This window comes from Denticeps clupeoides, unplaced genomic scaffold (assembly GCF_900700375.1).
Source record: "Denticeps clupeoides unplaced genomic scaffold, fDenClu1.1, whole genome shotgun sequence".
NCBI lineage: Eukaryota > Metazoa > Chordata > Actinopteri > Clupeiformes > Denticipitidae > Denticeps > Denticeps clupeoides.
In genome coordinates this window covers 1-15,123 of record NW_021629810.1, presented here as the reverse complement: position 1 = coordinate 15,123, position 15,123 = coordinate 1, and the positions used below count along the sequence as shown (strand labels likewise).

The 15,123-nt window shown below is 44.0% G+C and overlaps 2 protein-coding genes across 5 annotated transcripts in view; both read right to left on the bottom strand.

Annotated features, from left to right (window-relative positions):
- LOC114774590 (calcipressin-2-like) overlaps nt 1–2,918 on the bottom strand; it is a 63,764-nt gene extending 60,846 nt beyond the window's left edge. The window contains exon 1 of one of the 2 annotated variants that reach the window (XM_028966385.1): nt 2,757–2,918. The gene's annotated coding sequence lies outside the window, so the exon portion shown is untranslated. The remainder of the gene's footprint in view (nt 1–2,756) is intronic. The other variant, XM_028966387.1, reaches the window with a different exon arrangement.
- Nucleotides 2,919–3,270: 352 nt separating this feature from the next.
- On the bottom strand, nt 3,271–14,135 carry LOC114774595 (24-hydroxycholesterol 7-alpha-hydroxylase-like). Of its 3 annotated transcripts, XM_028966391.1 has the most exons (9): nt 13,989–14,135; nt 13,252–13,345; nt 13,071–13,166; nt 12,468–12,558; nt 11,342–11,475; nt 11,022–11,117; nt 9,661–9,749; nt 5,167–5,254; nt 3,796–3,999 (listed from the first exon to the last, which is right to left on the bottom strand). In XM_028966391.1, the coding sequence occupies exons 1-9, from the start codon at nt 14,129–14,131 to the stop codon at nt 3,931–3,933; spliced, it is 900 nt and encodes a 299-aa protein (XP_028822224.1). In that variant the 5' UTR covers nt 14,132–14,135; the 3' UTR covers nt 3,796–3,930. The 3 variants fall into 3 exon arrangements, with proteins under 3 accessions (XP_028822223.1, XP_028822224.1, XP_028822222.1); XM_028966390.1 differs by lacking the exon at nt 5,167–5,254 and having other exon boundaries at nt 3,271–3,999; XM_028966389.1 differs by lacking the exon at nt 3,796–3,999 and having other exon boundaries at nt 4,798–5,254.
- Nucleotides 14,136–15,123: the final 988 nt, after the last annotated feature.

The following is a 15,123-nucleotide window of genomic DNA, read 5'->3' as shown; positions in this document are numbered from 1 at the left end:
ATTGTCATTGTGAGACACTGCAGCACAGCACACGGTGACACAACGAAATGTGTCCTCTGCATTTAACCCATCACCCTGAGTGAGCAGTGGGCAGCCATGACAGGCGCCCGGCAAGCAGTGTGTGGGGACGGTGCTCTGCTCAGTGGCACCTCAGCGGATCAAGATACGAACCAGCAACCTGCTGGTTACGGGGCCGCTTCCTTAACCGCTAGGCCACCACTGCCCCAAAATACTCCCCCCAGAAGTAAAACCGAAGTGATTGTGAAACACTGCAGCAGAGCACAACAAAATGTGACCTCTGCTCTGGACCATCACGCTTGGACCATATCTCCGGATATTTCTCCGGTGGTTGAGCGGGGCGAGGAAGAGCAGGGAGACAGGCATGCAGGAGGAAGCAGCAGGTCAGGAACCCGTGAGATGCGAGAGGTTTTGGCAGCAGCGAGGACCGGATCAGTCATGGATTGGGCGGAAGAAGCATTCATGGGAACATCATGGCCAACCAGGAACAGACGAGGGCAAATGGTGGCTGGATGTTTATAGTGGAAGCGTTCTGGTGGCTGGGCCCATGAGCAGCTGGGCACCCCAGTGGACAGCATGGTGGAACAGGGGCTGTGACAGAATTTGAAACTTGTGTGTGAGGGGTTCTGCCCGTGTTGGAGCGGGCTTCCCCTGGGTTCTCCGGTTTCCTCCCACCACCCAAAGGCATGCACACTAGGTGGACTGGCAACTCTAAACTGGCCAAAGGTGTGAATATGTGTGGGTGAAGGGTGTATGAATGTTGTGTGCTTTTGAGTTCTGGAGGGCAAAACACCCTGGAAAATGTCCTTCTCCAAGTCCAAGTAAGCAGAGGTTGGCCCACAGATCAGGGCGCTGCCAGGGCATCCCATCTGAGCATCCCACTAGGGGACAGGGGGCCAGCACAGGCCCCGTCACACACTTCATGCCCGTAATCTTCCCTGACATTCCAGGCCACGGGCCAGCCAACCACTGTCAGCTGCGTCGTGGTTGCTGCTAACACGCCCAGGGCTATTTTAGGATCAATACCCGAACATCGGCACACATTCTCTCTCTCTAGTAGCCGCAGGTAGCAGCAATAAACCGTCCGGTTGTTGCCCTTCCTCAGACACGTCTAAAAATAGGCCCCGGGCCTAATGAAGCGCACACGTCGGTGAGCATCTGATTAAAAGGAAGTCTGCCAGACGGCGGTTCCTCGTATTCCATTTCGACCATCAACGCGCAGATGTTCGTGTGCTGAACATGCACGCCGACAACGTCCGGGGCTCTCGCTGATAATTCACAGAGGTCACCAGAGTTATTGTTGGCGGCCGGCTATCTGTTAGCCATTTTGTTTATGCCGCAGGAATAGGAAGTGCTTTAAGCATTTGTTTTGTCTTTCAGCAGAAAGGAGCACTTGAGGAAGCACTTTTTTCTCCTCCTGTATTCTCTGACCTCCTGGTTATTTATTCTTTTGTTTGGTGAGCTGAGCAGCATGAAACAGGACCACTATTATTAGCTTCTATAACTACAGAATCTTCTATATTCATTTTTTACATTATCACATTATGATGCACCAGTAACTATAACTGCAATAATGGACACATTCCTACAAAGCAAAAAAAGAAACAACAGGTCTAAAGATTTAGCCTAATCTTAGACTGTCACCCTCGTAAAGGGACAGTGCCAGTCTGGTAAAGTCCCTTGGCTGTAACAGGTTTGATACTAAATCATATCCATGATTGTACTGTATCTTGTTGCAAGATGTCAGTGACACTTTACAGCGTTAACCATCACAAGCTTCAGAACACAAGCCCCTTTCAAACCCGTGGATTCTAGCCTCACTACCATTGTCTGCGCTGTCCCTGATATTAATAACTGAGAGTGGAATATTTCTGAGCCTGGATGGGCATGTCAGACCCACTTCACGTGAGTGAACAGTGTATCGGCACGCTGTGGCAATCACGGCTCCATGAAGATACTGCCCTAAACAGTGCATTTGTAGACATATTTTAACACTAACTACTGCACATGAACTATTGCACATGAACAGTACAATGGTTTCAGCATAAGAGCGTCCATACCTCCATAACCTTAAAAAAGATATCATCATGGACCTCATCCAAACATCTAACAAACCACGTGTACGTACAAATCAATTAAAAAAGAACGTGTATATAAATGAACCATACCTGCGGTGTTAGAAGCAGTCAAGCAGTGATAAAATGCCAGTTTTATTCCCTGCACCTCTCTGCACGGGTTATGACGTCCGCACCGCCGCAACCTGTTTGCTGCATCCCGTGTTTGAGTCATCGGTCCCTTGTTCCGTCATCCGGCTCTACTTTCCTTTCCTTGTCCCCCCCCCCTCCTTTTTTATCATTTTAACTCGCGCGGAGACTCGGCCGGGTTGTTAACAAGGAGTTTATTAACGCTGAGCGTGACGTAGAATAAAAAAATAAAAAAATAAAAAAACACACACACACACAGTTCTGTCAAGGTCATTCACGTCCAAAGATAACACAACAAAAATGTATGCATGCTATCATAGCGTCGTTTTTGTCAATTAAGTAAAAAACGCGCATGTGTGTGTGTGTATATATATATATATATATATTTTTTTTTTAATAAACTAACTCGGTGCTTTTTTTGCACGCTTGACGTCGGCCTCTGTGTAGAAGTGCACACCACGGGACGGGTAAGTTACAGACGCACTTTCTCCTGGCCCGACCCCCACCTCCTCCGCCCGCGGCCCGCCTGCCTACCTGTCCGGGGTGTTGGCGGGAAGGGGGTCCTCGCTCTCGCCCTGCGGATCAGCCTCGCATTCCAGCCGCGACTCACCGAACCGGGCCCACGGATCACCGATTCGGACGAGCCGAGCGCCGGCCGCTGGTGAAATACGGCGCGGTCCGCGGGAGGGGGCGCGTCCGCCGGCCAATGGGCGCGCGCGGCCGGGGCTAAAAAAAGCGGCGCGGGTGACGTCAGAGGCGCGCGAGCAGCAGGTAGGGTACTACGCGCTCTGTTCATGTCGATGACGTGACGTGACCTAGTCACACATATGTATGTGCACAACACGAAAATAATGCACGAACAAACTGTTCATCATTGCTAGATATAAACAGCTCATTAGACCAACAGATGTTGAATAAATGCATATTGCACAAATCGGTATTGAAAGAGAGAGAGGGTGCACACATCACAAGATGATTTCACAGGTAAATAGCCATTTCAGGACTAATTTACTAACTAATTGGCCTCTAAGAATACACAGACACACAGTGGTATCCATTTTTTATTTCTGTTGCTGTTGTGTGACAGATGGCAGAAGGACACACTGACCTCGGCTGAGATGCTGTTTATTAAAAACTGGTGGTGACTATGCGCCTGATTGTGTGGAAAGGGGGTTCATTGTTTACGCAGGCGGCTCACCTAATCTTCACGACAAGCAGGTTATTATTCACCTATTAATAACACGTTGTTTTAATAGCTATGCACAAACCGTGTCTAGATTGTAACGGTGTTGCCGCAGTTCACCTCGGCTCCCTTGAGTAGGACATGACCTCTAATCTCCCAATACACTCAAATACCTGGATTAATACTGAATAATTGCAAATCAGACACAAAATCACGATTATCTTTTAATATCTGTGAATGTGGTGTCATGGCCTGAAGTTCCAGGTTTGGCTGTTGCTCTTCTGGTTAACCAAGTGACACACTTGTCTTCACACTTGTACAAATGTCTCTGACCCCACCCTCCATTAGAAATTACGGGTCCTCTAAAAGAACATTGCCCTTTAGCCTGTATCCCATGAACAGCCTATTCTGAGTGTCCAGCGGTGGGTCCTTAAAACTATTCCCACCTCCAACCCCGTGAGCCCTTCTGGTAGGAGCAGTTGTCGTCCTGGAGTGGAACGGGACGAGGCAGGCCATGGTATCTCGCTACCGATGTCTGTACTCCACTGAGCAGGGTCCCTCCGGCTGCTGCGTCCCCACAAGGTGAAGAGGACTCTGTGGGTGAAAGCAAAAGTCTCACACTGACATATATTCGGAGAGATTTACACTCGCTAATTAAAGATCCAGCCCCCCCCTGGAGCAACACAGGCTTCGTGTGCCTGATCCAGGGACCCAGTGGTAGAACTAGGATTTACTCCTGGTCAAGATCTTTAACAGTATTGAGCAGCAACACACACCACTGTTCAAAGTTTTTAGGGTGATTAAGAAATGCCCTTGTTTTTGATAGACAACTGTCAAATCGGGTGAAAACTCCAGACCAGATATTGTTCATGCTGTAAATGACACTGATAGCTGGGAATGTTGCTAATGCGTGTATGTATGTGCATGTAAAGAGTAACTTTAGACTTGAGTGCCAGTGGATGATGTGTTTGTTAACCCAAGTTTGACCCTTTAAAGCTTCATTTCATTATTAGAAAAACATTTAAGTAGAGGTGAACACCTCCAGTGCACTGAAGAGCAATAAATTCAAATTCACACTAGTACATTATCTAACATTGTTATTTCAAACATTTGAATACTTATTATTCTTTTTGCATTTTTTGAAAAACAAGGACAATTCTAAATAACTGGTGGTGTAGATGAAAATGCAACGCTGACAATGTCAAAGGTGAGGTCAAGCCAAAGAGAACAGCAGCTGCACACCGCCACAAACTACAGTAGGGAGAGAGAGCATGACTGCGATGCAGAGATTAAATCCAGCCTACTTGCCAGGTGAGGATCTCCTGAATTTCCCAAAGAACTAAAGAACAAAACTGCAAAATGGAGGAGTGTGTTGCATAGAGGCTGGGGTCAGTATGTCAGTAAAGCATTGAACAGAAGTGTGAATACTGTAATTGGCTATCATTTGCCTGGCAGGTTTCATTGTACCTATATACTTGTTCCAATTATTATTATTATTGCAGTCTTGTTCATCATTACATAATTATAATTATATTGCCTGTATTGCCCTATATTATATTATAATATGCAATATTAATTAATATCATTCCTTGGTTAAAAATCACAGTTACTGAATTCTCATGGAGAAATTTCAGATTAGTTTGGAAAAACAAGTGGATGCTGGAGCCTGCCCTTTGTCCCATTAGGTAAAATGGGTTGAAAATATGTGGTTCTAGAGATCATCACAAGTAATGATCGGTCAGACAAAGGCATAAAACTTACCGGCTTTGGCAAAGAGTCCAGCAGAGTGAACTCATACTTATAGAGAATTAAAGCAACAAACATGTGCAGCTCCATAATGGCATACCACCTGTTAAAAAAATGCAGAAAAGGGCAGAAAATGGTCACACCATGACTAAATGAAACCATAATAACACACACACATTCTCCTCACACAGAGCTTCAAAAAGGGACATAAAATTTTCAACAAGCCTCACATGGCACATTCTTTAAAAACGGCCCTTTTCCATGTTGCGTGGCCTTTGTTAGTATTCCTCAGGAACACCGCACACAAGCTGGTGCCATTTCCTCCTCCCCAGGGAGCAACAGGACATGAAAAGAGAGCGAGAGCGCAACAGAGCGACAGAGAAATGACAGGCGGAGGGGCAGAAGAAAAAAAAAAAAACAAGAAAGGATTGGAAGTGACGCGCCTGATAGATTCCACTGTGACACTTCACTTCCAGGTGCTTCCGGATGAAGTCGTGCACGCAGCTTAAAATGCCAGATGCAGCGAGAAACAGCGAGGAGTGGACGACAAGAGAGAAAGAGGGAGGATCGGGGGAAAATTGCAATTCCTTGATTGCACAGATAATGAGAAACCCTGTGCATCACTATATTATCTGCAGCACACAGACTCAGCGGCTCGATATTCTGAATGTTGGCTTTACTCTAAATAAGACGATATTTACATTTTGTTTACATGAGCGGGCATTAGAGTATTCCATTATCTTTCCCGTTTAAGTGTTTGATTGTATGGTTAAGTTCATGCTTAATGATATGCTGACAACACATTCCCTATGCGCCTACATCATAATGTCCCTCTACAATTTGACCAACCAGCCCAAAAATCTTTATTTTTTGTAAACCGCAGCAATCTTTAATTACATAGTGATAATTTAAGGACTGGTGGGGGGGGGGGCATCCTTTTAACTTTCTGATAATTTCTGTAAAATGCAGCAATGGGAAAAAAAGCATCTACATGGCAGTGTCTTATACAGAATATCAGATCGTGCTGTCCAAAGGCTCTTCAGTCTGTAGGTATGGACACAAATCTTCCCCCATCGAGATGTGATGTGATGCTGGTTCCTGGTTCCAGAAATCAGATATCGTGTGTGAGGGCACCTTACAGGACAAACCATGCCACACTTAATCACTTGACCACAAAATGCCCCATGAAAATATCTTTCCTCCACTTCATTCATATTTTTTTTCTTTCCCTTTGTCACTGGGTATAGTCATTGCAAAGAACAGGAGGGGATTGCTAGAGATAGAGACAGCCAGAAATAGACAGGACAGGGGAACAGCAAGAGTGATAGAGTGGGTCCGAGCAGCGTGGCGTTATCTGTCATAATAACCTTGAAGACAGTGAGTCACGGCAGGCAAGTGTGTCAGTGACGCAGGCAAGGCAGGTCAATCTCCTCAAATGATCAAAATCAAATTAGATGGGAGCGGTCGGGGGTGTGCCGGGTGAGCGGGGCTCGGTTATGTCTGCTTGGCTGTGGGCAGAGGACCCCTCCCAAGGTCCAGCGGCCAGCCGTGGGCTCTTCTCTTCGTGGTGCGGGGGTGTGGAACAGAGTGACGATGGGTTCGTGAATGAAGTCGCCGTTCTGAGATGGAGGAGGAGAGCACGATTTGTTCAGCGGAAGAGGCCACGCCGGAGCCTCAGGTTCACGGCTTTGCGGGCGTAATCTCTAATCATTGTGCCTCATGACTCATGGGTGAGGATCTGAAAGGATTTAATGTTCTCTTCCATGTAGTGGTATTACCACGTGACCGTGTTTTGCTTTCATAAAGCCTCCAGACCTGCTCTACCAGAGTTTTACCTTTTAGCTGAATTTAATGAGTATTTACGTTCTGCACCAGAAGCCAGTACCTTAAGCCTATACAAATGATTTATATAGACAGAATCAGGGCTGTAGGCAGGTAAAATCTGAACGCCTTGAAGCACGATGTGATTCTATGTTTATGTTCCCTCTTTCCCTCGCTCAGGCTCAACGTTTCCCACACTGAGGATGGGGGCAGCTGGGGCGAGGGTGAGCTGCATGCTGGACTGGGAGTGGTCTTTCATCCAGAAGTGCAGCTGGGAATGCTTTCTAACTCTTGATCTTGTCCCGTTAGCGTCACGGCGGCCCTTTTCTGCCCCGTCCCGAGGGCTGATGAGATGTCATTGCTGGCCTCCCACAGGAGTGCAAGAGCGCGCTGACATTTAAGCCACGTACCAAAGCCAGGGCCACACACACAGAACTAGCTGATACAGCCATTGCCACGGGGTACACGGAACCACAAATGTAGTCTTTTTAGGGATCAAGGAAATAAATCCACGTTACAGTAAAATTACAGTCAAGTTAAGGGGCAGTGGTGGCCTAGCGGTTAAGGAAGTGGCCCCATAATCAGAATGTTGCCGGTTCGAATCCCGATCCGCCAAGGTGCCACTGAGGTGCCACTGAGCAAAGCTCCGTCCCCACACACTGCTCCCCAGGCGCCTGTCATGGCTGCCCACTGCTCACTCAGGGTGATGGGTTAAATGCAGAGGACAAATTTCACTGTGTGCACCGTGTGCTGTGCTGCTGTGTATCACATGTGACAATCACTTCACTAATGCACAGTGTTGTGAATGAGACCTACTTAATATCCAGCTGCTGGAAATGTCAGTTATGTGCAATTTCAGCAGTGCTTAAAAAATTTATTACAGGGGCAGTGATGGCCTAGTGGGTAGGTTGTGGGTTTGAATCCCGAACCGCCAAGGTGCCACTGAGGTCCCCTTGAACAAGGTATCATCCCCACATACTGCTCCGCTTTCACAGCTGCCCGCTGCTGACAAAATGGTGATGGGTTAAATGCAGAGGACACATTTTGTTGTGTGCACCGTGTGCTGTGCTTCACATTGACAATCACTTCACTTTTTCACTTCTTTCACACAGAATCTAAACTTAAACAACACAAAACTTCAGTGAACCTACAGTGAAAAATACATAATATATTTGTTATAAATGTGTCACTACCACCTTAATACTTTAGAATAAACATTTTAACAAGCGAGGACTTTCTGTCTGTGACAAAAAAAAAGTATGCACAAACTGGACAACAATTATAAATTATGTCATATTATGTACAATGTCTCTCATTAAGAAAAGCAGACTTCACATGCGGCATTTTATGGAAAGAGAAGAAGGTAATGCAAACAATTTCCTTGATCTTGTGGGTGTGACATAATAAAAAAAAAAAAAAAAAAAAAGTGCAATAATAAGCAGTATATGATGCATGTCTCAGTGAGAATATTGTGAAACCCTTTTTAGCACACCCCAGTTTTTCCCATAAGGTAACTGGCACAGGTAAAAATAAATAAATACTATACTATACTTCAGAATAATACAAAAAGGCCTTTTTCAGGGAACAAGAAATTGTGAAGAAAGTCAAGGCGTCAGTGAGTACAGACTCCATCTCCATCAAAAGGTACTCAGAGACTGGGGAAAACTGGCAGAATAAAAGCCACCAGAACACAAGTTCAAGCCACAGCTTCAAGTACAGCTTAATAACAAGCAAGAATAATGATGATCTGGACAGAAGAGCTAAAGCAAGTGCCACGCATTTACGGGGGGACTTTTGAAACATTTTCAGAAGACCTTTCTGAAGAATATCTGGTTTTCATTGTAGAAAAGAGTTCTGCTGTATCTGCCAAAGGTTGTTACTCTGATAAATGGGTTCCATGATTTATGTTTTAACTTCCAATTGTTTCTTCAATCTATGCTTCAATAAAAACTGGAGAAATTTTAGGTTTCTAAAACTTTCACAAGGAGTTTATATTACAGCCTTTTGTGTTACAAAAATTGTGCCTACTGTCGGTGGGTTAAAGAACAACTGCAGTCATGTACAGGAGATTTTACTACACACAGGTATAATTTACAGGTATAATTTACTAAACACCAAAAAATTATTACTGTAAAGCTATAGTCTTCCGGGCTTAGCATTGATAAAACCTTTAAGTGAAAGTGAAGTGATTGCCATTGTGAAACACGGCAGCGCAGCACACAATGTATATAACCATCACCCTTGGTGAGCAGCGGGCGGCCATGACAGGTGCCCGGGGAGCAGTGTGTGGGGACGGTGATTTGCTCAGTGGCACCTCAGTGGCACCTTGGCGGCTCGGATTCGAACCGGCAACCTTCTGATTATGGGGCCGCTTCCTTAACCGCTAGGCCACCACTGCTGGCACTGCTTTTTTGGGGAGAGGGGGGATTACATCCTTGACAGCACTACTCACAAACATTGAAACATGGAAATACTGAAACCTCAAGTCTGTTTTATGCAGCAGTCAAAACCTCACCACCTGAGCTATAAACTACTACCAGTGATTTTACACGGTACGCCTTTCACGCCAAATTCAAAGATCAATGTCACATGATGATGCATGATGTTATTAGGAGAATGACAATTATCTCCACAGGGAAAGATGGTACACTGTTTCTTAAAGACAAATCTGTGGGGTGTTTTTCTAACCTTCCTGGGCACTGGTATTTGCCTCCTCCAAATGCCACGAAGCCTTCCAAGAAGGCATTCTTTACTAAATCCGCCTGCTCCCACCGTTCCTGTGGGAAGAAAAGTTTCACTTTAAAAAAGCAGAGGGCCTCAGCTGAGATTAAAGCAAGGTTTTATGTAACACACATGAACCGTGTTGTTCTTTGAGGTCTATTTCTAAACCAATCCAGTCAGTCAAGCAAAAAAAAAAAAACAAGAAGGTCGGGACACTTCACCTACTGTCTCGTCTCTAAATGAACAAACTTGTTACAAAGTCCAAGTGAGGTCCTTCGCTGTGTAAAATATTTATATATGCTATTTTGGGAATGTTTTTTAAAAAGTAAGAAACTGACCTAAGGATGCACTCAGTAAAGTTGAGTGTGTTTCCACTGTCTGTAAAGGGCAAAGGATTCAGTGAAGAAGAAAAACTACTTTAAGAAGGGGACAAAAAACATTATATATGCAGCCAGAAGTGTAATGGAATCTCATTAGGTGCTAACTAAAATGTTAACAGTAAAGATGACCGTTAGAGCCACTGATCTTGTGTTATGGTTCATAATGCATTCTGGCCGTATCTCCATTGGCAGCAGAGCAAGATGGAGGCTGGCAGCAAGACTAGGAAGAATGCCACTAAGACACTGTCCTTGAAAAAAAAGGAGATCAGATGTCACATTCGAGAGCAATCCATTCATCAATTCGTCCACCCATTATCCAGTTCAGGGTCGTGGAGAAGCTGGAGCGTCTTTGGCCGTGAGGCAGAAACAGGACTGATTTAGAGCTACCAGTTCACTTAACCTGCAACCATCCAACAGTATTTCTTCATTGATTCTGCTGGGATTGTTTTTTTTGTACAAAATTACAACAAATGTTCCCACCAGAAAGGATGGATCAAATTCAGTCTACAAATATGTTCCCCAACTGGTGTGATGGACTTATACCACTTTCCATCACTTAAATAGATGACAGTCAACAAGACCTCATACAATGAAAAAGAACAATGTTAAAAAAGAATGATACTGCTTGGTCCACAACCAAGCAGTCTTAGGGGGCCGAATCCTTCAGAGGACATATTCATCAGGATGTGGCCTGACAAAGCGGTCCCAGTTGGTGGAACCTTCTATTCCCAGCATGACTGTTGCTGCAAAGGAAACACTGGCTGGGGCAAATATGCTTGCCATGACAGGAAGTTAACCCAAATCATCCCTTACCTCTTAAGGAACCACCAGGCAAGTTCCTGGAGGTACCTAGCCAGACATGGTGCACATCTGTGGTGAGGGCATGTTTCCCTTTGTTTTTTTATTAGGTACTTCAGCGGAGGAAGACACATGCATTTAACCACTTACTGGCCTGAACTCCTCAGGATTCGGGAAGTATTCTGGATTCCTGTGGGCCCAGTAAGGCGACATCATCAGCAGGTCACCCGAGGGGATGATGTAATTCTGGAAAAATGATTTTTTAAACCATCAGCCTAGACCATGAGCATTACTGACAAATATGTAGTATCTACAGAGGGCTTTCCTCTTTAGGAGGTTCTATTTGCTTGATCTACATTCATGTAACGTTTTAGACCTAATGCCAACCTGTTGTTAGAACACTAGTTTCACTAGTTTCCAAATATGTCAAACCCTTGGTTGGGTTGGGAATTAGAACATCAGTAGCCCACCTGCAGCTTGATGGGCTGCACCACTTTTCGTGTGATGGCGCCTGGGGCTCTGAGGCGCATGGCCTCCAGGATGCACCACTTCACATAGGGCATCTGCTGCAGATCCTCTAGAGTCAAACTGGTTTTCTTTTTGTCTTAGAGGAACACACACACACACACACAAAATGCATGCACATACTCTGTCAGAGTTGTCATTAAGTTGCATTCAATAATGCTTTAATATGTTACTATCATATTACAGTGCATAGTTGAGGCTGTTCACTTCAGTTCTGTTATGCAAATCAATAATTGATCATCATATTTTAGCACCACAACATACTAACTGTAAACATTGTATAACATTCCCATTGTATTACTAAACTGTAACTGATCTATGCGCTTATTATTGTATAATGTCTCCCTCCTCTCTTACATTTACAGCATTTATCAGACCGCCCTTATCCAGAGTGACTTATAATCAGTAGTTACAGGGACAGTCCCCCTGGAGCAACTTAGGGTTAAGTGTCTTGCTCAGGGACACAATGGTAGTAAGTAGGATTTGAACCTGGGTCTTCTGGTTCATAGGCAAGTGTTTTACCCACTAGGCTACTACCACCCCACTCTCTTATTTCAATATCAGAATCAGACAAAACCCCTCAAATGAATCTGGGATGTCAGAACTACAAACTCTACACATGAGTAACAGAGGGCAAGTATGAGTTTATGCTGACCTCTAGAGGTCAAAACACAAAGCTCTAAAACAAGTTCTATTTGAAGTTCCAGAAGATGCAGTCTTGAGTTGTCCTCACACCAGTGTGGGGAAAATTAGTAATTTCCCACATTTGTCAGTTACCCTATTTAAAATGCATTAGTAGTGAATGTCTATATAAAAGTAATTTAACTTATTAATTTGATTCGAAATTCTGAATGAATATTCTTAATTGTTAACCATTTACAAATGTTGTAGCTTGTTTAGCTTGCAGCAATACTTAACATTGACTGCTGTGAAACTCATACATAAAATAACATAATTAGAATTGAATCAATTATAAAAGATAAGTGTCTATGACAGGATAACAAATCAGAAGCATCAGAATCCTATCAAAATTTCAGCTCTCTGGCCTTAGTGTTTGCAGAGATTTGATACCTTGTTTTTTCATGGCTGCGTCAATCTGCTCCATTGCAGTCCTGTACGTTATGGGGTTTGACATCATGAAGGCAATGGTCCAAAAGGTTATCTGGGCAAAAGAGTCAATTATTTTACACACAAATAGTATATATATACAGTACAGGCCAAAGGTTTGGACACATCTTCTCATTAAATGTGTTTTCTTTATTTTCATGACCATTTACATTGGTAGATTCTCACTGAAGGCATCAAAACAAGTGGAGTTATGTTCTTAACAGAAAGTGGAGACCTGGCCTCCACAGTCACCGGACCTGAACCCAATCCAGATGTTTGGGATTGAGCTGGACCGCAGAGTGAAGGCTAAACACCTCTAGGAACTCCTTCAAGACTGTTGGAAAAGCATGGCAAAGAAACTAGAATATAAAACGTGTTTTCAGTTATTTTACCTTTTTTTATGTTAAGTACATGATGCCTTCAGTGAGAATCTACTAATGTAAATGGTCATGAAAATAAAGAAAACACATTGAATGAGAAGGTGTGTTTTTGGTCTGTACTGGATGTATTCTGTATATATATCTCACACATGCACGCTATAGTCACATACAGTATTCTGTCATTTACCGGAATTGCGTTAGCAAGGGAAGCCCAAAGCATGAGCAAACCATAATTTGGCAGGAATTTGTCAGTAATTGTGGTAACCAGGTGCTGCAGGAGAGTCTGAGAGATAAAACAAAGCAAAAAAAAAAAAAAAACAATGTAACAATAGGAACCCTTTCTTTCATTAGCAGCTGAGTGTACTCACTTGGTTGCCTGTGTCAGTACACTCATTGTCCTGAACCCTGCTGATCATGTTCCTCACGGTGGAAAGAAGCCACTGCTTTGCTTGTGCCCATTCGCTGTGAACACCAGAATACTTCTGTTACTGTTAATGGCTGAGTGGATGCTCCTGATCAAGCAATATTGTACTTTAAAGGCAGTCTTATACCCTTTGAAAACAGGACTGATTGGGAACAGTGATCCAGCCAAAGGCCAGGCAGGTAGGCGATGCACAGAATACACTGTATTTAGATTTGCCGCCCTTATCCAGAGTGACTTACAATCAGTAGTTAGAGGAATAGTCCCCCTAGAGACACTCAGGGTTAAGTGTACTGAACCTGTGAATTTCTGGCCTTTGGGGGCAATCATATACAAACACAGTGCAGATTTGAGGAATGCATAAATTTCATGACACTAAATGTCATATGCTCATGCCATTCAAGCAGTGCAATGTTAAATTATTTTAAACAATACGACTGTTTACTAAACCTACCACAGCAAGTTCCAATCTTGTACTGCCAGGCATTCGAGCATTCCCAATTAACTCACAATAGCAACACTCTCACCACTGCTTCTTAATTATCATTCCATGTTATTTACGCTACTTCTACCTACTGTAGCCCTGGATTTATCTCATGCCGAACTTGGGGAGAAGGAGGGTAGTGCTAGTGCTAAGTGGGTACTGACCCACTTCTGATTTATGCCACTGGCAGAGGGACTCACCGCAGAAAGAGGTCCGGCAGCTGGGACCCGTACTCAAATCCCTCGTCGTAGATGGCGAACTTTTGCTTAAACTCCTGAATGGCGGTCATGTGGCCCGGGGCGTTACATTTACCCAGCAGGTTGCTCATGACAGCTGGATACATCACAGTCCTGTGGTCCAGGAAATGGAGAGGAGGGAGGAAATAAACTAAATACATTGCTGCTTTGCTGCTTTTTCTTTTTGTGGTAATAATAATAGCCTCAAAAACAGTCAGTCATACTGTGACGCAGGAAGGTCAATCTCCAAAAATGATCAAAATCTAATTAGACAGGACACATTGAGTGAGATCTGTGAAATTGTATTCCCAATCAGCTAATCATAAAGATAATTAAAGTTGAAACTATCACATATGGAAAGAAAATTAAATGGCCATTTGTAACAGCAGTAGTAACTCTTCAGTAGTAAGCAGTAGTATGCTTTATACAGTGCATACGGAACATATTCACAACGCATTACTTTTGTTCACATTTTCTTATGTTACAGCCTCATTTTTATATCCTCACAATTCTATAAACAACACCCCATAATGACAACAAAAAATCCCCTAAAATGTATTAAAAATAAAAACTCAGAAAGCACATGTATATAAGTATTCACTTAGTCAGAGAGGTGACCAAGAACCCAATGGTCAGTCTGTCAGCCCTCCAGAGGTCCTCTGTGGACAGAGAAGAACCTTCTAGAAGTCAACTTCTCTGCAGCAATACACCAATCAGGATTGTACGATAGTGGCCAGACGAAAGCCACTTTTTAATAAAAGGCACATCACAGCCGGCCTGGAGTTTTTCAAAAGGCACCTGAAGGACTCTCAGACCATGAGAAACTTTCTCATCTGATGAAACTCTGATTGAACTCTTTGGTGTGACTGCCAATACGATCCCTACAGTAAAGCATGGTGGTGGCAGCATCGTGCTGTGGGGATGCTCCAGAGCGCTCTTGAACACAGACCAGTTTATCTTTCAGCAGGACAACGACCCTAAGCACACAGCCAAGATATCAAAGAAGAGACTCTGTGAATGTCACTGAGTGGTCCAGCTAGAACCCAGACTTGAATCTCTGGAGAGATTATCAATTGTCTGTGCACCGACACTTCCCATC